Source organism: Squalius cephalus (genome assembly GCF_949319135.1).
Source record: "Squalius cephalus genome assembly, chromosome: 13".
NCBI lineage: Eukaryota > Metazoa > Chordata > Actinopteri > Cypriniformes > Leuciscidae > Squalius > Squalius cephalus.
In genome coordinates this window covers 12,077,660-12,098,585 of record NC_137134.1, presented here as the reverse complement: position 1 = coordinate 12,098,585, position 20,926 = coordinate 12,077,660, and the positions used below count along the sequence as shown (strand labels likewise).

The 20,926-nt window shown below is 41.0% G+C and overlaps 1 protein-coding gene across 5 annotated transcripts; it reads left to right on the top strand.

Moving 5' to 3' along the window:
* The first annotated feature begins 905 nt into the window (after positions 1-905).
* On the top strand, positions 906-20,711 carry LOC307169139 (CD276 antigen homolog). Of its 5 annotated transcripts, none has more exons than XM_079889586.1 (6): positions 906-1,056; positions 3,770-3,816; positions 4,783-5,103; positions 5,285-5,388; positions 5,483-5,577; positions 15,317-17,503. In XM_079889586.1, exons 1-5 carry the CDS (start codon positions 1,043-1,045, stop codon positions 5,573-5,575), a joined length of 579 nt encoding a protein of 192 aa, XP_079745712.1. In that variant the 5' UTR covers positions 906-1,042; the 3' UTR covers positions 5,576-5,577; positions 15,317-17,503. The 5 variants fall into 5 exon arrangements, with proteins under 5 accessions (XP_079745712.1, XP_079745711.1, XP_079745713.1 ...); XM_079889585.1 differs by lacking the exon at positions 15,317-17,503 and adding an exon at positions 20,526-20,711 and having other exon boundaries at positions 960-1,056; XM_079889587.1 differs by having other exon boundaries at positions 960-1,056; positions 5,285-5,343.
* The last annotated feature ends 215 nt before the right edge of the window (positions 20,712-20,926 follow it).

Here is a 20,926-nt window from a genome sequence, read left to right as displayed (position 1 = left end):
CTTGATACGCGCTCCGAACTACTGATTCGAAACAAAAGATTCATAAAGATCTTGAAGCTTCATGAAGCAGTGTTTCGAAAACGCCCACTTGATTTTAGTGAGCCATACTACTCGTGTACTGTAGTGAGGTGCTACTGGAACAATAGGCTATTCCGATGCTAGTGCTACAAAAACGGTTCAGTTTATTTCAGACTGGCGCCATCAACAAGCTCCTTTTTCGGATTAACGTTAACCTCGCAAAAATGACGGCTGTTCCTCGAACGTGATAATCGTCTCCGATATTTTTGCAAACAAAATGTTTTCTGTGGACACTTAAACTGAGCACGTGGCGCTGGTGATATGAGAGAGCCCAACAGGATACTTCAGAGAGAAATCCCCGTGCGACATATTTATTTGTCCGTGATTGATATATTAATGTGTAACGTTTTGTATTAAGCTTGATTTGATCTGCGAGAAAATGTTCCCAGCTCCATGTGAATTGAATTGTATGCTGTCTGCTAAGCATGTAGGCTAGCTAAGTGTAAAACTACTGCACACTACAATATTGTATTTGTATTTGTTCAAAGTTCTGTTTTTAAATTTAATAAAGTATTGCAAATATTATGTACAATAAATGTTCGTTTCGTCTCATTTAAATTGGACACTGTCGATAGTAAAGTGCTACAGCATTCGCTGCGTCCGAAATCGCATAACGTTACTAGAATTTGAGTTAACTTCAGGGCTGCTAAAAAAAAGTATGTTCTATATAGTATCATTTACACACCAGAATCTCGCTGGAAGTATAAGGTCATCAGGTACTTTTTTTGTCTACTATTTTATCAGTAATGTGAATTTGGACATTCTGCTTTTTGTCACATACTATTTTTAGTCTACTATATAGTAGGGAAGTATGCGATTTCGGACGCGGCTCTATAGTCGCAGTCAGCTGGGCTTGCGTGATCACATAATATGTGCCCACAGGAAGAAGCAGCAATCAACATTTAGGGTATCGTAATAGAACTGTGTTTTACTTAAGTTGCCTAGCCTGCAGGTTCGGTTGGTCATGATGGCAATCTGGTATGTTTGTCTGAATATTTCTCTTGCATAACCTGTTTTCCCGGAAGCTAAGGGACAGGGTAATGCTAAAAACAAAACAAAAAACTTGGCTGACTGCCAAGAAAATGCCAAGCATAACATCGCTACGTCATAACGCTATTTAGTGTTTTACAGTCTATGGTTTTAATCTATTCTGGGTCAGTGTTAGGGTAAATTGAATATGGATTCGAAACTGTTTTTCCAGTCATTCTAAAATTCTCCTTTCACTCTGCGTCTGCAGAACTATTTTTTTACAGTCTATGCTGCAGGACAACCGCCATATTGCTCTCATCGACATTTTTACTGCGTGATAAATATAAGCTGCACGGCAAAACGGTTCATATTGTCTCAAAATTATGACCAGAGACGGATTTTAAGTCTGCTGTTTAAAACAAATATTTGTGCAGTGTGCGTATGACAAAAAAACAATTACGTGCCAATCTTTTCCTCCTCTTTTCTACCTTATGTAGCCCCGCCCCTTTTCTTTTGACTTTCGGTCTGTATTTTCACAGCGGTTCTGCGTGTTTATTAATGAACGGCTCGTTTTAAAATCTTCCCGGTCGACTGACATTTAACCCTTTCATGCATGAATTATGATAACCTCAGTCAGGATTTTTTTCCTATGTGTTTTTATTGCTCTTAGGGCATGAAAAACAAGAATTGATTTTTATTTTATTTTTTTTACAAATTTTTCAAAGAGATCTTCAGATGTCCACTTGAGTGGACAGCATGCGGTTGGTTTAAACTGAAGATATACTGTATTAAATATAAGACAATAATCAAACAGATAAAGTATGTGAATTTAACAAACTAATCAATGCAATTATATCAAATAATGTGAAAACTATAAAATATATACAAAAAATATAAATGCAAAATATTGCAATGGCTTCATACAACTTCATACAAGTTGCACATCGCGTATCTTTGATATCAGAACATGAGGACGTGATTCCATCAGAATTTTCTACAGCCTGTCAAGCTACAACTGTGGAAACCACTCAGATGCTCCCTCCAGTGCACCAGAGTATGGAGATTTACCCTTATTAGCTGATAATTCTGATTATGTTCAAGATGGACATGCACATTTCTATCATAGCCCTCCTCTGAGAAAACCTAGCGATACGTTTTTTTAATCTCATCTGAAATGATCAGTGTTGGGGGTAATGCATTACAAGTAACATGCATAACCCATTCAGATGACTTTTTTGATGTTACAAGTAAAGTAATGTGTTACAAGTAACATGCATTACCTAATCAGATTACTTTTTGATCTAACAAGTAATTAACTACAAGTAATGTGCATTACCTAATCAGATTACTTTTTGATGTAAAGAGTAAAGAAACGCATTACAAGTAACATACATTACGTAATCAGATTACTTTTTGATGTTATGAGTAAAAAAACGCATTACAATAACGCACATTACATAATCAGATTACTTTTTGATGTTATGAGAAAGGAAACGCATTACAAGTAACATGCATTATGTAATCTGATTACTTTTTGATGTTATGAGTAAAGAAACGCATTAAAAGTAACATGCATTACGTAATCAATCAGATTACTTTTTGATGTTATTTGTAAAAAAACGCATTACAATAACATGCATTATAAAATCAGATTACTTTTTGATCTAACAAGTAAAGTAATGCATTACAAGTGTCATACATTATGTAATCACATGACTTTTTTCGATGTCAATGAAAATTACATTCTAATAATACAAATACATTTATTTACAGTAGAAAAAGTCAATGCATATTAAGTTTTTAAGTTTTAAATTTCAAAAACAATATTCACATTATAATTATGAATTGTAGCTGAAATATAGCCATTGCATGCATGACGTCCACTACAGTGGACATGTGATTAATCAGAGTTTTCTCTCAATCTAAAATCAAAACTTGGAAAATTTTACTGTGATATGACTCATTAGATATTGCTTTATGCTGCAATATTTTTTTTACCTACAAGAGTCTCCTAGGATAGAAGGAATGGGTGGATATTCTGGAGCAACTTGGCATGTCTGACTGACCCTTGGCCATCTTGGTTTGAAGGGGGAAAAAATCGAAACACAAAGGCTTGCCACTTGGTTGCAATGTATAGGATGATGCACCAGGGTCCAATGAAGAGATTGATGTGCAACTTTGCCATAAAAACCCGTGCAAATTCAAGAAAAAGCTTTTTTAATAGCTGTCCACTGTAGTGACCACTATGCGTGAAAGGGTTAAGTCATCTGCTTTAAACATCACAGTCCTCGTGATAACTTTCGTTACATTTACATTAAGTAAATCCACTTCAAAATGCACAAATCACTATTCCAAGTTTTACAACCTTGCGTCGTAAATATAACATTCAGAAACTGACGAATCAGTTTAACGTTTCATTTAAGACAAGCTTTATGATATGCAACTATAGGGTGACGGAAAATTAGGAAATCGGCTACAATTAACCATGGAAACTTGCAATTAGCTTAATCATAATTTTAACTAAATAAAGTTATAGTGTGATTATAAGAAGATGTTTATTATAACTATTATTGTTATTAAATTATTTTATTCATCTGTTTGGAAAATGACCCATTTTTGCTCTGCCTTTGGTTTATCCTAGGAAAGTTTCCATTACCTTGACCCGTGTTTCATTGGATTATGTGTTGATGAATGTAAATTTAAACTTTTTTTGTGTTTAAAGTTCAGCGATAATTTTCTTTCATCTGACGGTCCTCTGGACAATTCAAGGTGAGCATTAAAGTTTAACAGTCATTCTATATATGTATGTATGTGTATATATATATATATATATATATATATATATATATATATATATATATATATATATCAGACCCTTTCCAAAAAATGTGAATATCATGTAAAAGTTTATTTATTTCCATAATTCCATTCAAAACGTTAAACTTCCATAGATTATAGATTCAGGGCCCACAACTTAAACGATTTCAAGTATTTAGTTGTTTATTTGTACATAATTTGGGCTTACAGCTCATAAAACCCACGAAAACAGGATTTCAAAAAATTAGAATATTACATGAAATCCCACAGTAATTACACAGTGATACCATGGTCATTGAACCAGGTTTTGGTTCTTTTGGCAGTGTGGGCAGGTGCAAATCCTGCTGGAGAATGAAGGAAGCATGAAGTGTTCTGAACATGTCCTGGTAGACGGCTGCGTTGACTCTGGATTTAATAAAGCACAGTGGACCAAAGTCCTCTTTTCTGATGAGAGCAAATTTTGCATCTCATTTGGAAACCAAGGTCCCAGAGTCTGGAGGAAGAATGGAGAGGCACACAATCCAAGATGCTTGAAATCCAGTGTGAAGTTTCCACAGTCTGTGTTGGTTTGGGGAGCCATGTCATCGGCTGGTGTTGGTCCACTGTGTTGTCCACTCAACGCAGCCGTCCACCAGGACATTTCCAGAGCACTTCATGCTTCCTTCAGCAGACAAGCTTTATGGAGATGCTGACTTCATTTTCCAGCAGGATTTGCACCTGCCCACACTGCCAAAATAACCAGAACCTGGTTCAATGACCATAGTATCACTGTGTAATTACTGTGATTTCATGTAATATTCTAATTTTTTAAAATCCTGTTTTCGTGGGTTTTAAGATCTTTGTTTTTTATTTTTTTTTATTTTACCTCTTTTTACCTCTCTTGCCTGTTTAATTTATTTCGTCTTCTCTCTGTTTTAGTGTGCTCAGAGACCATTGTGGGTTTTATTGGTGGCTCCATTGTTATTCCTTGTTCTTCTGAAGAGCGTCAGCCTTCAATTCAAGACATCACTGTGCATTGGAGACAAAGCAGCCTGAAAGTGTATGACATAATTAATGGTACAGGATCAGTAGAGGGGCAGGATCCAGCATTCAAGAACAGAGCTGAAACCTTTCCTAAAGAATATCTGAACGGAAACTTCTCGCTCAAACTCAACAGTATACGAAACAGTGATGGAGGAGAGTATACATGCTTTATCATAAAGGAATCAATAATGCGGGATGCCTATCTTAGCATTAAAGGTATGTAAAAACAAAATGATTGACACAGTTTTTTTTTTTTTCTCTCAAAGAGTAACAGGATCTTAATGCTATAATTGCATGACCACACTAGTTATATGTCAGCATACTCTCTTATGGAGCAACATTCAAGGATGCATTCATGTTTTCATGTTGTTTTTCTTTTGAACTTTTCTAATGACAGAGAAACAACCAATAAGAGATAGCTTCAGCCAGGGAACAAAACCACAACCTGAGATGACTGTAATCATTATTTCCATTCTTTGTATTGGCTTCTTTTCTTTAGCTGTAAGTACATTCAGCATGCATGATCAACATGAACCTCATATTGTAAGTAGGCTGCAGTTTCTAATTAAATATTGCAATGATGTATGTGTTCCAGAACTTCGCCACAGGACATTTTATGGAATTGCATGTGCCGGTCCCAAGCCCGAACAGAAGAAGGAGGGGCTGGAGAAGGATGCCTTTACACTGATAGTAAATACATGCTCAGAGTGTGCTCACTATTTCACTATTTAAACTTCTTGTTCTTCTTCTGAGACATTTCTGAATAGTATCTCCTCCTTCAGCTTTCAAGCTAGTAGATAAAAAGTCTACTCATCCCTCTTAAAACAGCTGATTTTTGTCATAAAATAAATAATATCAGAACGTTTGCCCATTTAATGTAAAAACTACAACCTACCATTATGCCATAGTGACAGAGAGAGAAAAAACTAACTGCATAATACATTTACATTTTATTTTATTACAGCAGTCTGTTTGGATAGGAGTCACATCTTGATTTGGGAATATTTTCCCACTCCTCTGTGAACGGGGACGTTTTGATCGTGCAAACATACCTTTTGTAATTTTGACCAAAAAGTTCAATCTTGGTCTCATCAGATCTGAACACACTTTTCCACATGGTTTTGGAGACTGGATAGCTTATATGTTTTTGCAAAGTTTAGCCAGGCTTGAAGGGTTTTTCTGTAATCAGAAAAGGCTTGCATCTCACAGCCAGACAGATGAAGAATATGGGAAATACTGTAGTTGTCACATGTAGGGAGCAAAATGTATATCTCTGGTATAATCAGGGCCAGCGAGTGCACTTCTGCCGCTCTAGGCGAAAAACAATTCTGCCGCCCGCTACCATTTTTTGAGCTTCGAAGCTTCGGTAGTAATGAACATCGAATATTCAAAGCTTCGAGAGGGTGCTGAACATATTCTTCTCTCTAATAAAGGCTGGAATCTCTATGTGTCTGTATGTCCGTTTGCATTTTGATTATTTCGAGAACCGTTCATCCAATCGACTTCACAAGGGAGTGCAGTGTTGCATTTGGTGCAATATAGATGGACACGTGAGACGTTCAGAATTAATAAACTTTTAGTAAACTACAGAACAGCGCGAGCGGGAAGCGGTGCGCCTCACGCAGAACGGACTGCACTATAGTGATATAAAACGCACACACACAGGTCTGTTAAATTAAGCAATACTTTAAGGTAGTCTGTAAAGGGTAGATTTAAATAAAGAAAAACAAAATTTAAATACAGAAAAATGTATATAAAGAAAAAACGAAATTTAAATAAAGAAAAACAAAATTTAAATAAAGAAAAAACAAAATTTAAATAAAGAAAAAACGAAATTTTTTAAATAAAGAAAAAAAATTAAATAAAGAAAAAAACAAAATTTAAAATTTAAATAAAGAAAAAACGAAATTTAAGTAAAGAAAAAACGAAATTTAAGTAAAGAAAAAACGAAATTTAAATAAAGAAAAACGAAATTTAAATAAAGAAAAAACGAAATTTAAATAAAGAAAAAAAATTAAATAAAGAAAAAACAAAATTTAAAATTTAAATAAAGAAAAAACGAAATTTAAGTAAAGAAAAAATGAAATTTAAATGAAAAACGAAATTTAAATAAAGAAAAAAACGAAATTAAGTTAAATTAAAAACGAGATTAATTTAGATTGATGTAAAAAGGCTACAATGTCAAAGCAACGCAGCTTAACCCAAAACACAAGCTCAGGCATGCACTTCTGTCCATACAAACGTCTCGGTTACGGATGTAACCCTCGTTCCCTGAGTAGGGAACGGAGACGTTACGTCGGATGACGACGATTGGGGTTTCGCTTAGAAAGCCTCTCACCTTCGAGTATATAAAACGAGCCAATGGCAATGAAATGCCATGGGTCTGCGGAATTTGCATAGCGTATCTCCGCCCACCGCAGGGGGTATATAAGGAAGTACGCTGCAATATGCAGATATGTCTTCGCTGAGGAGCCGAGACTGAACTCAGGCGTTTTTCAGCGATACAGCGGAAGTGGCAGGAAGACGTAACGTCTCCGTTCCCTACTCAGGGAACGAGGGTTACATCCGTAACCGAGACGTTCCCTTTCGTGGTCACTCCGAGTTACGTCGGATGACGACGATTGGGGTTCCAGTCTAATCACGCCACCTCGGCTGTCATCCAGTGCCCTGCGTAAGTCTGAGCTCCCTGTTGTGAGAATAGCACGAACGAAGGAGTCCTACTTAACACAGGAATACCAAGGTACACTGGGAAGCATATCTCAGGAGAAATATGCAATTATGCCCAACCATTAAGGGGGGGACTTGAGAGACACATATGACCCAGAGGGATGCATATGGGGTATCACTGAGGTGTCCAGCCGCAGGTGGAATATTTAAACCCCAGGGGTGGCAAGGTGGCTTGCCAAGGGAAAGACACACGCTCAAAAGAGACTTACAGTGGAATACACATGTGGGGGTCGCCCAAAGGGGGGACCATGCACATGGAGGCACCTAGTCAAGCGCAAGAGCTGTGTTATGGCAGATTGGCATAACTCAGGCGTTGACGTAACCAGTGCTGGAGGAACTCAGAGCTTATCAGACTCACCTGAGAAGATGATCGCACGTATCCCGTCCGTGGAGAGGAATGGCGAGCAAGCGAAGACACCTGAGCAGAATCTAGTACCGGCTGGTTGAAGCGAGTACATGAGAAGAAACTGGCTCTACTCGGAGATTATAGAATCTCGCGAATGTGTTGGGTGTCGCCCAGCCTGCAGCTCTACAAATGTCTGTTAGCGAGGTGCCATGCGCTAGAGCCCAAGAGGAAGCCACACTACGAGTGGAGTGGGCTTTCACACCAAGGGGGCATTGACGACCTTGCTGCTGGTATGCCAAAGCAATGGTATCCACTATCCAGTGAGATAACCTTTGCTTTGAGAGAGCCTTTCCCTTCAGCTTCCCACCATAACAGACAAAGAGCTGGTCTGAGGTCCTGAAACACCGCGTTCTGTCTACGTAAGCACGAAGGGCGCGTACTGGACAGAGCAGTGCCAAGGCTGGGTCTGCCTCCTCCAAGGGCAGCGCTTGCAGGTTCACTACCTGGTCTCGAAAGGGTGTGGTAGGAACCTTGGGCACGTATCCAAGCCGGGGTCTCAGGATCACGTGAGAGTTAGCCGGCCCGAATTCCAGGCACGCTTCGTCAACCGAAAATGCCTGCAGGTCCCCTACCCTCTTGATGGAGGCCAATGCAACCAGGAGCGCTGTCTTCATTGACAGGAACTTAAGCTCCACTGACTGTAAAGGCTCAAATGGAGCACTCTGCAGGGCAGTTAGAACCACTGAGAGGTCCCAAGAGGGTGCGAGGGGAGGACGAGGAGGATTTAGTCTCCTCGCTCCCCTCAGGAACCTGACGATCAGGTCGTGCTTACCCAGAGACTTACCATCAACTGCTTCGTGATGTGCGGCAATGGCGGCAACATACACTTTCAGGGTGGAGGGAGACAGCCTTCGCTCCAACCCTTCTTGCAGGAAGGAAAGCACGACACTGATCGGCATTTCGTGGGTTCTTGATGTTTAGAAGAACACCAGTTGACGAAGAGGTTCCACTTCAACGCATAGGCATGTCTCGTGGACGGTGCTCTAGCGGAAGTGATGGTAGCCACCACCGCAGATGGTAGGGTACTCAAACCTGCCTCGTCCCGTCCAGGAGCCACACGTGGAGGTTCCAAAGATCGGGACGAGGGTGCCAAAGGGTGCCCCGTCCCTGAGAAAGGAGGTCCTTCCTCAGAGGAATTGGCCAGGGAGGTGCTGTCGCGAGGAGTACTAGTTCGGAGAACCAGGTCCGGTTGTGCCAATACGGGGCAACCGAAATGACCTGCTCCTCGTCCTCCCTGATCTTGCGCAAGGTCTGCGCAAGAAGGCTCACTGGGGGAAACGCATACTTGCGTAGGCCCCGCGGCCAGCTGTGCGCCAGTGCATCCGTGCCGAGCGTGCCCTCGGTCAGGGAATAAAACAGGTCGCAATGGGACGAGTCGTGGGAGGCAAACAGGTCTACCTGTGCGTCGCCGAACTGATCCCAAATCAGCTGGACCGTCTGGGGATGGAGCCGCCATTCTCCAGCGAGAGGCCGAACTCGAGACAGCTCGTCGGCCGCCTGGTTCAGGTGTCCCGGGATATAAATGGCTCGAAGCGACCTCAGATGCTTCTGACTCCATATGAGGAGGTGGCGAGCGAGTTGCGACATACGGCGGAAGCGTAGACCACCTTGATGGTTGATGTACGCTACTGTCGCGGTATTGTCTGATCGGACTAGTACGTGCTGACCCCTGAGCAGCGCACGGAAGCGGTGCAGGGCGAGACGCACAGCCAGCAACTCGAGGCAAGCCAGGCCTCCAGAAAGTGCACCAGCGGGGTCATACGAACCACAGACGTACCGTCGGTGGGGCAGCGAGGCGGAATGACCGGCACCGGCGAGGGTGGCATAGCGGCCCTGTGCGGGGGCACGGTCATAAACCGCGTCCTGCCAGAGGAGGCCAGGGGAGGGCGCGCGTCCCACGGGGGCGTGCTCTGGCAGGGGTCTGGCGACAGAGGGGGGATGAGAGGAGCGTGGCCCGTGGGCGGCGCGTGCTGTCATCCACTGCCTCTTAAAGCTCAGAGAAAGAGCATCAGTTCTTTTAGAACAAGATTCTCCCCCAGCCCTCCACTGGGGGAAGGAGTGGTCCTGCTCCCAACTCCCCGAAGAACTGAGCCCTAACTCCAAGCTGCCCATCTCAGGAGTGCTGCTTAGCCAGGTGTTAGCCGGCTAAGGGGCAGAGACAGGCGGTGCCAGCCTCCAGCGACCTCCTCGTGCTCGGACCGGTGAAGGCTCGAGGGAAGGAGCCGCATGGAGGTGGCGTCGGCGGGAAGCGGACTAAGCAGACCACACCAACGGATGACCGTCAGTGCAGAGCCTCAGTCCGCTTCTGGAGTGATCGAAGACTGTTGGGCGCAGTCCTCAACCACACCGCCGACCAGGCTGCCCGCCTCAAGGGTGCTGCTTAGGCTGACGTGGCAGTCTAAGGGGCGGAGACGGGCAGCGCCACCCTCCTGCGACTTCCTCCTACTCAGAGCTGGTGAAGGCCCGAGGGGAGCAGCCGCATGGAGGGGGCCTTGGCGGGAAGAAGACTAAGGAGACCGCACGGATGGATGACCATCGGTACAGAACCTGAGTCTGCTTCAGGTGGCCGAAGCCACGCCGCCAAAGAGCTCAGCCTGGGACATGGGGGAGCTGAGAAAATGAATTCTCAGACCCTACCACATCAACCTGGCTAAGCCCATGTCTGGACCACATAGTGGACATCACCTGACCCAGGATCACGCAGGTACCGATGTCGCCCGAGAGCGAGGTCAGTAGTGTGCGCGGCGGAACAACCAGGCCGGGCATGGGAGGCATAGCGTCCCAGCATAGGGGCGTGGTTAAAATTTTCCGCGTTCTGCCAGGGTTGGCCAGGGAAGGACTAGCGTTCCACTGCGGCCGGTTCGACAGAACTCCCGGGACAGCACTGCATCGAAGGCGCAGGCGACACACAGTACTGCATGACCGTGCCACGATAGTGACAGGGAACATACAGACCATGATCGCCGTGCGATCGAAAGCAGCGAAGGCGGAGGACACCCGCGAGCCGCGAAAGTCACGTGGAGTCTCGCGCAGCGCAGGCGTCCTGATGCACGTCCGGGAGAAGCTTACAGCGCTCGGGGGGAGGGCGGGGCCACTCCAGCCGATGCTTTCAGCTGCCCGGGAAAGCATGGCTGACAGCTCTGGATCGGTCCCGGCAACGATGGCACTCCCGTGGGAGGCAACGCAGTCGAAACTTCATTTCCAGAAGAATCAAGCCCGCCTTGTGATGCTGTGAGTGCATGGTCTGCGATGTGGAGGAGGGTGTGGCCCGAGGAATTGACTCGTCGGTTGTTGTGCCACACCAAACCCTCAGATCACCCTGGCCACCAGCCAAAGTATCCCTTCTCGAGGAAGAGATAAATTGGGGTGTGGCAGAGGGGACTCTACTCACATGGAGATCATTGAGTCTTGATCTATAAACATCGCGATGGTCATGTTCCCGCAATGAAAACATGACTCATCAACGAGCGCTGCCAAGCGTGATTAAGCCCAACACGCAAAACAGCGCTCGCGACCGTTAGGCAGATGACCGCACAGTGCGCACACACATCCAGAAAATACACGGGCGAACCGTCTTGAAAAAGACGTGCCGCGTGCAGCTCTTTTAGAGAGTGGAAAAGCTCAGCAGAGTGCTGAAGCGCCCAGGGAGAAACACACTCACTGTCGGCAGATTACTGCACAAATCAGCAGCAGGAAATGCGATCTCGCTGGAAAGCGCCGTCACACAAACACACTGAAGAGCCGCTCGTCTCGAAGAGATTTGAGATGACACTCAAAAGGCTTGTGGAGTGAAGTACTGAACTTGGCTCCGAAGCGAAAACATATCTGCATATTGCAGCGTACTTCCTTATATACCCCCTGCGGTGGGCGGAGATACGCTATGCAAATTCCGCAGACCCATGGCATTTCATTGCCATTGGCTCGTTTTATATACTCGAAGGTGAGAGGCTTTCTAAGCGAAACCCCAATCGTCGTCATCCGACGTAACTCGGAGTGACCACGAAAGGGAACTCCACTGTTCTGCGCTCTAGCCAGAGAACACTCCCGTTGCAGGAACACTTTAGTAGGCCAAGAGGAAGCAAATATATTCATATACTATATGCGTAGGTGGATGTGATCGGGGAATTTGGCTGTTAAAAGTGTAACATTTAAAGCCACTTAAATTAACGAAATGACTCAAATAAAGATTCGTTCATTTTGATGAACGATATCGAACAAGAGAGTCAGTAAAATGATCCGAACTTCCCATCACTCAGTCATGACTCATGACTCGTGAGAGCAGGGGGCGGGGCGGCGCAGCGGCAGCTCAGCAAATCATATATCCTATTTTGTGAATTGTTCATTCCCGATTGGCACACATTTTGCCGCCCTTACAAAAGTGCCGCTCTAGGCAATTGCCTAGTTCGCCTATATGGACCCGCCGGCCGTGGGTATAATATAACATTTTCCGCTTGTCCGTATACATCATCTTTGGTGAATGTCCTAATTTATATCCTCTAATATCACAAGGATACATTAAAAAGCATTACCACCAGCAGCCAATCAAATTTCTGCAGCTAATAACGTCAAATCGAAATGGCCTACCATTGCAAAAATTACTGTGTATAATTATTTTGTATATATAAATACACTTAGACTTTTCTGTAATTTCTACAGTTATTTACTTTAAATCCCCCAGTATTATACTGCTATTTCTCTTTACAGTAAATAACTGTGATTCCCATTGCATCATGGGAATTTTCTGTGACGTCTAACACCACATACAGAGACTTACTGTATTTTTTAAATTTGCTGTATACTACTGTATTTGACGTAATGGCATCATTCCATCGTGCTTTTTATTTCCTAATTTTCTTACACCGCGTGTCTACAACGCTATAACAGCCAGAGGCTGTCTATATTGGACACATTGAAGCGACCGGGCCTTTAATACAAAATGCAAACCCATTTGTCCCTTGTCAGAAATAGCGCGAGCGCTTGGACTCGGAGTACCGTACGTCAGAAATATAACAGCGCATCACCAGAGCCTGTCTACGGAGAGTCTGCCCACTCCCTATTAAGTCCTATTGTACCGAATTTTGGTTGTAGTTCCACCAGAGCTCCACTGGGGGCGATCGCCCATGAGTGCAAAATGAATGGGAGTCTATGGGGCTAGACGGCTAAATTTGTCTCTTTCACCCGATTGCCGTTGAGAAATCTCAGATTTGATTGTAGGTTTTGCAAGTTCAACATGGGTTATAGGCAAGCGGCAACCTCCCTGTCTCTCTCTTGAAACCAACACGGAAGTGAGTTAAACTGCAATTCATTGACTAGCCGCTTGAGGCTGTTGTCAAAAGTGAGTCAAATCTGTATCTCCCCCATGTTAAAATGCCAAATTTTACAGCAGAAAAAAACGTGTTTACAGCCTGGATCTCTATGTGGCTTTGGTCTATACAGCTAAGTTTGCCCTTCATGACAACTGTGAGGGGGGTGAATTTTTTTATAACTCATCCGTTTAGTTGATTAATATTTAAAGTTCTGCATAATTAAGGGTGTGGCGTGGCCACTTCAGTGACAGGTGGATTGCCGCTGATGTCAATGCTAGCCGTTTGTCTGCTGTTAGCCGTCACTTCACCTCAGCAAGTGTTGCTGCTGAACTTGCCATCTCTGCAGTGTTTGTGCTTTTTGTCGGGATTATTTCATTCAATTTAATGCACCCATTACTTCGCCCACGGCTTAGGATTCCGTCGTTGTCGTCGAGTATCGTTCGAGAGAACAACCAGCGCTGTTGTTTTCCTCTGTGAACATGCACTAATGGATGTCTGGCAATTTCGTTGCTTTTTGGAGTTTTCAGATTTAAAAACGTCAATAAAGGCTCGTTCGTTCTGCTCTCACGGAACAGATGGATTATAATATGCTTATGTACCGTCAGATGAAATCATGCAGGTGTCGGCGCTTTCTCCGTCCATGCAATAAATGTACATCCTTGAATGAGCGTGGATTTTCTAGCTCATTTACTTGAACTTCATAGGTAATATATCTATGGTTTAACCCATTTGAGAGGCGGCCAAAATCAGAATTTAAAATGTACTGAATAAGCTCTCTACGAACTTGACGAGCGATGCCGCGCTGACGGACCATAGACTATAAAAAAAGTGACTGACATGTATGCACAAATCACTGTCACACACACACACACACACACACACACACACACACACACACACACACACACACACACACACACACACACACTCAAGAGTAATATTAACTTAAGTTACTGCATAATACATTTTCAACAGCAGAATAGTACAGAATCACGATACACAGTCTCACTTGTAGCCATGTCTTTTAACTATTATAATATTTCGAAGGGCAAAAATAGGAACTTTTAATTGGCTTTACATCATCAACTGTAGTCACGACTTGGTACTGTAAGCAGCATAACGTTATAGCATTACCTCCCCAGCCTGAGCTAACCATAGACAGTATATGAGCTAACTCGATCACGTCGAGCTAGGTGGTGATTTCAGATAGACAGGCTCCTGAGCTCCACTCACGCCCCGCCTCTTTGCCCATTTTCTGTTATCCGGGAGTGACGCGAGGTGACGCGAGGCCAAGATGGCGACGGCCGGCTCCGCCCACTTTAGGCTTCAAAAACGGTCTTCAGAAACCTACGGGTGATGTCACGGATACTACGTCCATATTTTTTTACAGTCTATGGTTATAGGTCGAAAGTTGAATGAACGAGTACTTATGTCCTTTCGATTTCTTACAGGTTGAGTTGTTGTTGCCCATAACACGCTAGCATTCTGCTAATGAACGCTGATTGGTCAGTGAAGGACTGATTACGACCAGAGATACCGCTTGATGGCATCGTGGCATCCGAAGCGGGACCAGAAACAAACAAAACAAAAACTCTTCTAGCACGTGTATTTACCTGTGTCAGCTGTGTTGTCGATGCCTCGAGAGAAAAGAAAGTGTAGAGCGCGAAATCACCAAAGGAGCAAGAGATGCAAATCTCAGATTGCCGTAAAGCAGTATCAAGCAGTGACAAGCTGAAATGGGCTAAATCATCGATTTCAGTCTTTCTCTCTATGGATCTCAGCATTTTTGGACAGAATTTAGGATTTTTAAGTATTAAAATTTAATCTGCCATAATTTAATTTAGTTCAGTTGAAATGTTTGAATATGCTATTGACAAGCTGTTTACAAATATATATTCTTAAGTTATTGTAAAAATAATAATAAAAATGTAAAGGAGGTTAAAAATATTTTGACACTAATATTCTCTCTCTCTCTCTCTCTCCTCTGAAGGACTAAGTACATTTGTGTTTGTGGACACGCATAGAGACCAGGGAACATTCTGATGTTGTCAGTCAAGTTCTGAACAGGAACCAATCTTTGGAGAAGTTCATTTATTCGCAAAGGTGGACAAAAACATTGTGTTGACTTTTTAATGATTATTTTGATGATGATTTTTACTCGTAGAAGTAGAAGTAGAAGTAGACTGAGGGATAGAAAGCCAGACATTGATAATAAGAAATGTTTCTTGAGCATCAAAGAGACTTCTTTTGATGACATTAAGACACTTAAATACTTCTTTTGGCCACCAGTGTACATGAATCCAACAAATTTTTGTAAATAAGTGAAATTATTTTTAAGGTGGGGTTATGTGTCATGTATTGTGAAAAGAACTGTGTTTTGTCCCGTGTTGGACATTTCCTTTCTGACTGCTTAAAATTGTATTTATATTCTGCAGTTTTATGAATGTAATGGTTGATACTTCATTATAATACTTGTATAAGCTAAACAACCAATGACTCTACATTCATTTTGTCAAATACTAACGTTTTGTTTATGATTTTATGTATGCTTTTAACAATGTGTGCAGTGAAGGACATCACATAATGTTAATTTAACACGTTTACACATCTTTGTGCTAACCTTTCTGACATATTTACTTTGTCAAAATCTTTAACACAATGAATGAGTTAAAATTAACACAAAAAACGTTGTCCCTAAACTCACCCATTAATGTGTAAAAATTTCATTCATAATTTCCAGCATTGGCAGACATTATTTTTTGATATATATGAAATGTTTTAAAGGGGACCTATTATGCCCCTTTTCACAAGATGTAAAATAAGTCTCTGATGTCCCCAGAGTGTGTATGTGAAGTTTTAGCTCAAAATACCCAACAGAATTTTATTTACAGCACGTTTAAATCATCATTTTTTGGGTCTGTGAAAAACGCACTGTTTTACTGCTTCTCCTTTAATGCTAATGAGCTGCTGGTTCACGGCACAGGGGGCGGAGCCTAAGCAGCCGCGATCAGAGACAGAACAGGGAAGATGATAATAATAAAACAGACAGTCACAGTAATGGTGTTCATTTCGACCATAAAAATGCCTACAGAGTCAGAGAATATGCTGTATGGTGTTGGAAAAGGTATAGTTTAGTTTAATTACGATTATAACCTAAGCAGGGTTCTCAAGTCTCACGCATTGGCCGTGAGACACACGCAATTCAACCAGTTCACACGCTCACACGCCACACCGTGTATTTCTCACGCTAAAAAGGCAATGTCAACCAAGTTGTCCTGCAAGCTTTATAACGTTTTATACGAGGCGCGGGCACACAAAGTGAAGTTTTCTGCCGCCAGCACGTATTTCGGCCAGATTGCGTTCGTTAATAGGCAACACAGATGCGCGAAGTCGCGAACACACGGAAGTTGACGGAACATTCTCGGCCGCCGTACGTTCGTTACTAGGTAACCAACAACATCGCGCGAACACTCGTGAATGATGGAGAAGGTAAGTTGGAAGAAAGCTCGTCTAACATGTTTATGCTAGAACATTTAATATATAGCCCATCGTATACATAATTATTGATGCAGTCAAAAACTCTACAACTACTTTGCAACCAGGCCAGAAGCTTTGGCTCAGTTTGGCTAGCTTACGTTATCTGAAACTAAGGGGAAATGTTAGTGGGTATGGGAAGGAATGAAGATGTATTTCTTCATTTTATTTTAAATACATTTAAATTTGTTTATTTTATTTTATTTTAAATGATACTGTATTAATAGTCTTTCTAGTTACATTAAGGCTACATGTATTAAAGCAGAGTGCTCTGGGTAATATTTTATATCCTGTCAAAACATACATTAATCATTGCCATTGCATTTGTATTTTTCAAACACTTACAACACAAAACACATTTCATAAGCTGGAGTGTGTACTCTTGTGTACACACACAAACACACACACACACACACACACACACACACACATACACACACACCTTAATAATACTCTAGTATGTCATTTGTTCACAATGTCCCACCACACAATAAATCATTATACCATTTCGACTAGACACATTCAAAATGCAAAAAATATTTGTTTTTCAAAAACTGTTTGGAGAAATTTGTTATATTTTTGTAATTTTTGTATAACTTATTTGTAGTTTTGAAATATAACATTAAAGAGTATATTTGATGTGATGAATTGCTCTGTCATTTATCAGATTTACCAATTGTTATAATTTCAATTTGTGCTGGGTAAAATTGGGGGGCGGGGACAGATGGGGGCGTGGCTCCATTATGGCTCCTCCCCCAACTGCATGTGATCTCACTCCAAGCTTTTGATAAAACTTGAGAACCCTGAACCTATTTGGCATTGCTTGTATACACTATTAATGCAAGCCTGCTGTAGGACTCCGTCTGACGATCTGAATTGTCTGAATGATGACACAAAATATACTTATGAGTTTAATAAAGTTTATACTACAGGGCCGTTGAATGCTTGAATCTGATTGGTTGACGAACGTTCTAAGGTGTGCATTATTTTCAGGGAAACGCACGGCTAAAGTAGTTCCAGGCAGGTCTCGACCGCATTACAGTTCCATATCACTTCGCGTAGTCAACTGTAATAACGGAAAATAGGATACAATTCATAACAAGAAAAAGCATTTAGCCCCATGCGCTTCATCTACAATTTTCAATGTCTAGCTTCACAATCAATAGAAACATGCAGTTTAATTTTAATAAATAAAGTATATAGTCCTATCTATATTATAATCAATAGAAAATTAAACTGAATATAGGCTAAATAAATGGATAGTCCTGCAGTATGGATTTTTATTGCAGATAATATCAAATAAATAATTATTGATAGGCCCACTTGTTAAAAGGGCTTTGTGTTTCATTTATTTGGCTAGTCTAGCCTACTGTCATCTGTCAATGAAAAAAAAAAAAAAAGAATGAACGAATTAATTAAAACGAATTAAATTAATAAATAAATAATAATATTGACGCACATGCTTTTCTGTCTCATTATTGCAACATCTCTCTCTAATAACTGCATAAAGCCGGGGACACACTTTAAGGCCGGTTATGAATGTAATTTGATGACTGATCATGCCCAAACGCGTGTTCAGCGCGTTCAGTCTGTGTTCAAAGTCGGTGTTTAAAATCTGCTGCAGTCGATGAAAACAGTCAGAGAATGTGTCAGCTAGTCGTGTGTCCCCAGCATTAGTCTGCTATCAGTGGCTCAAACCTCCGTTACTAACTCTAAAATGACGTTTTGGAATTAGTAACGGAGGCATGGGATTAGATGCGTAAGAAATTAGACCTACATACAAGAGCGTTTTAATGACAAAAACTTTACAAACGTCTTGAAATACATAATCTGAACAATGTTTCGAGGTGTGGTAACTGTAGTAAGCGGAATAATTGACTTCAGGCCGTTGAATTATTAGAAAAATAATGCACACCGAGGTGTACGGCCACTCCGCTTCGCGTCTTGACCGCATTACCACCTCGGGTGTGCATTATTTTTCTAATAATTCAACGGCCTGTCGTCAATTATTCCTTACTTACTGTATGTCACAAAAAAGATAAAGCATCAGTTTTTCTTTAGGAAATCACTATTAGAGCTGAGTAAACAGTATAAGAAGTGCATAAGTAACTTGCATACATTTCTGTAGAGTTGAGGGAACCTTTTCTTTGAAAACAAAATGAATCCACCTCGTCTTCAGTGGCTGGCAGATTTCAAGAGTAAATAGAGAGAGCTATGTGAATGAATACATCCAGCTACAACACCTTCAACGCTTGGGAGATGCTTCAACGCTTCTCGTGAGTGTATTGTTGCAGCAATGGCTGATGTGTACAACTCGCAGTGAACTCGATCAGGGCGGGTCTAAGTTATAATGGTATGTCAGTCAACACTCGTGGGCGGGGCCTGTGGCTTTAGTGATGTCACTAAAGCCACATTCTGAAAACTGGTCGTTTGGAGAGACTGCTTATGATTTATGGGGATTAAAAAAAAAAGGAGTGAGGATTTTTATCACTGTAGGGTGGTTGTGTACGCACACTGCCAACACACATTTATGTTCAAACACCATACAAAAGTGAATTTTGCATAATAGGTCCCCTTTAAATAAAAAAATGGTATTTTGTGATAACGTTGTCTAATTGGTTTGTATGTCAGTAGTATTTATGTAGGATAAAAATAAAATTAATTATATATCAAAATTATGAAATCTATTTTATATTTAGTACAAATAAAAAAAATTACAGTAGTGTACTGATTAGCTTCGTTTGTACAGTAATGCACTGTATTACACAATTACAGTACCAGTAAGTTACTGTAAAAAACCCTTGAAAAGTCTAACAGTGTACACACATGTATGTATATATTTAACAAATATTTGCATGTGTATATTTATACATCATTTATATTATATAATTAAATAAATATTTTATATATAAATAACACATTTTTCTTAAATATATACATGCATGTGTGTGTATTTATATATACAAAATAATTATACACAGTACACACTATGTTAACACAAATTTTTATTTTGGATGCTATTTAATTGTGATTAATTGGAATATAAAAATAGAATATTCTAATATTAAAATAAAACTGATATTATTACATTTAGTTGACTACATATTTGTATTTTTAACAAGATATTTTCTGCTATGTTTCACTGCAGCTCATTTTATGGTAAAACAGGGGTGTCCAGTCCTACTGTCCTGCAGAGTTGAGCTCCAACCCTGATCAAACACACCTGAAAAGTCTAACTAAAGTCTTCAGGGTTACTTAGAAAATTAAAAGTTGTATCATAAATCGCATTATATGATTGATTAGGGATGGAGCTAATGCCAGCAAGACAGAGGACCTCAAGGGCTAGTGTACTCTTCTGCAGTGAAAAAATACAAGAAATATATATGCCTCAATTTTAGGACACTTAGACATGTCATACGTTCAGCATATTTAGCATTACTTTTTTTTTTTTGCATCAAACAAATAACAGAAACATTGATGACTTGGGCTTTTTTTTATACCCTAATAGGGCAACGTGTCCTGGGAGATACTATTCATAAAATCCAAACTATATCACATATTTAAAAAAAACAATTCTTTGGAAATGTTTTACTTAAGTCCAGATGATATTAAAAGTGACATGAAATAATTTTTTGATGATCATTTTCCACTCTTGCCTGTTTTAGGGTTAACAGGTTTCACTGGTTTTGGACACAAACAGATATAATTTGACAGGATCTGCCGTCCGGGATCGGATCTGATATTTCTGATGTGGAAATCCATTGGCATAGTCGGCAGGATGTAGCAATCTAACAATTATATCAAAATCTTTTGTGAGGTGTTTTAAAACTCTTGTTTCAATTGCTTTATTACAGGACTGCTGTTGCTGTGTCTCTAGTGATACAATGTATTTTGTTGGTCAATTATTTTCATGTCGTTGATAAAAACATCTGCTTTTTAATATGAATATATTTTCAAATGTATTTAAATGACTATCTATAAGATAAAAAATGTATTGAATATTTTACTCTTATTTTATTTGACTGTTAACTCAGACTGAAAGTGTATAGGTTCAATGTAGCCTATA

What these genes read in the sequence shown, in the direction of transcription:
- LOC307169139 (XM_079889585.1), top strand. An exon ending in TGCCTATCTTAGCATTAAAG is followed by an intron (nt 5,104 to 5,284) that starts GTATGTAAAAAC and finishes TTCTAATGACAG; the next exon opens with AGAAACAACCAATAAGAGAT. An exon ending in TTGGCTTCTTTTCTTTAGCT is followed by an intron (nt 5,389 to 5,482) that starts GTAAGTACATTC and finishes TATGTGTTCCAG; the next exon opens with AACTTCGCCACAGGACATTT.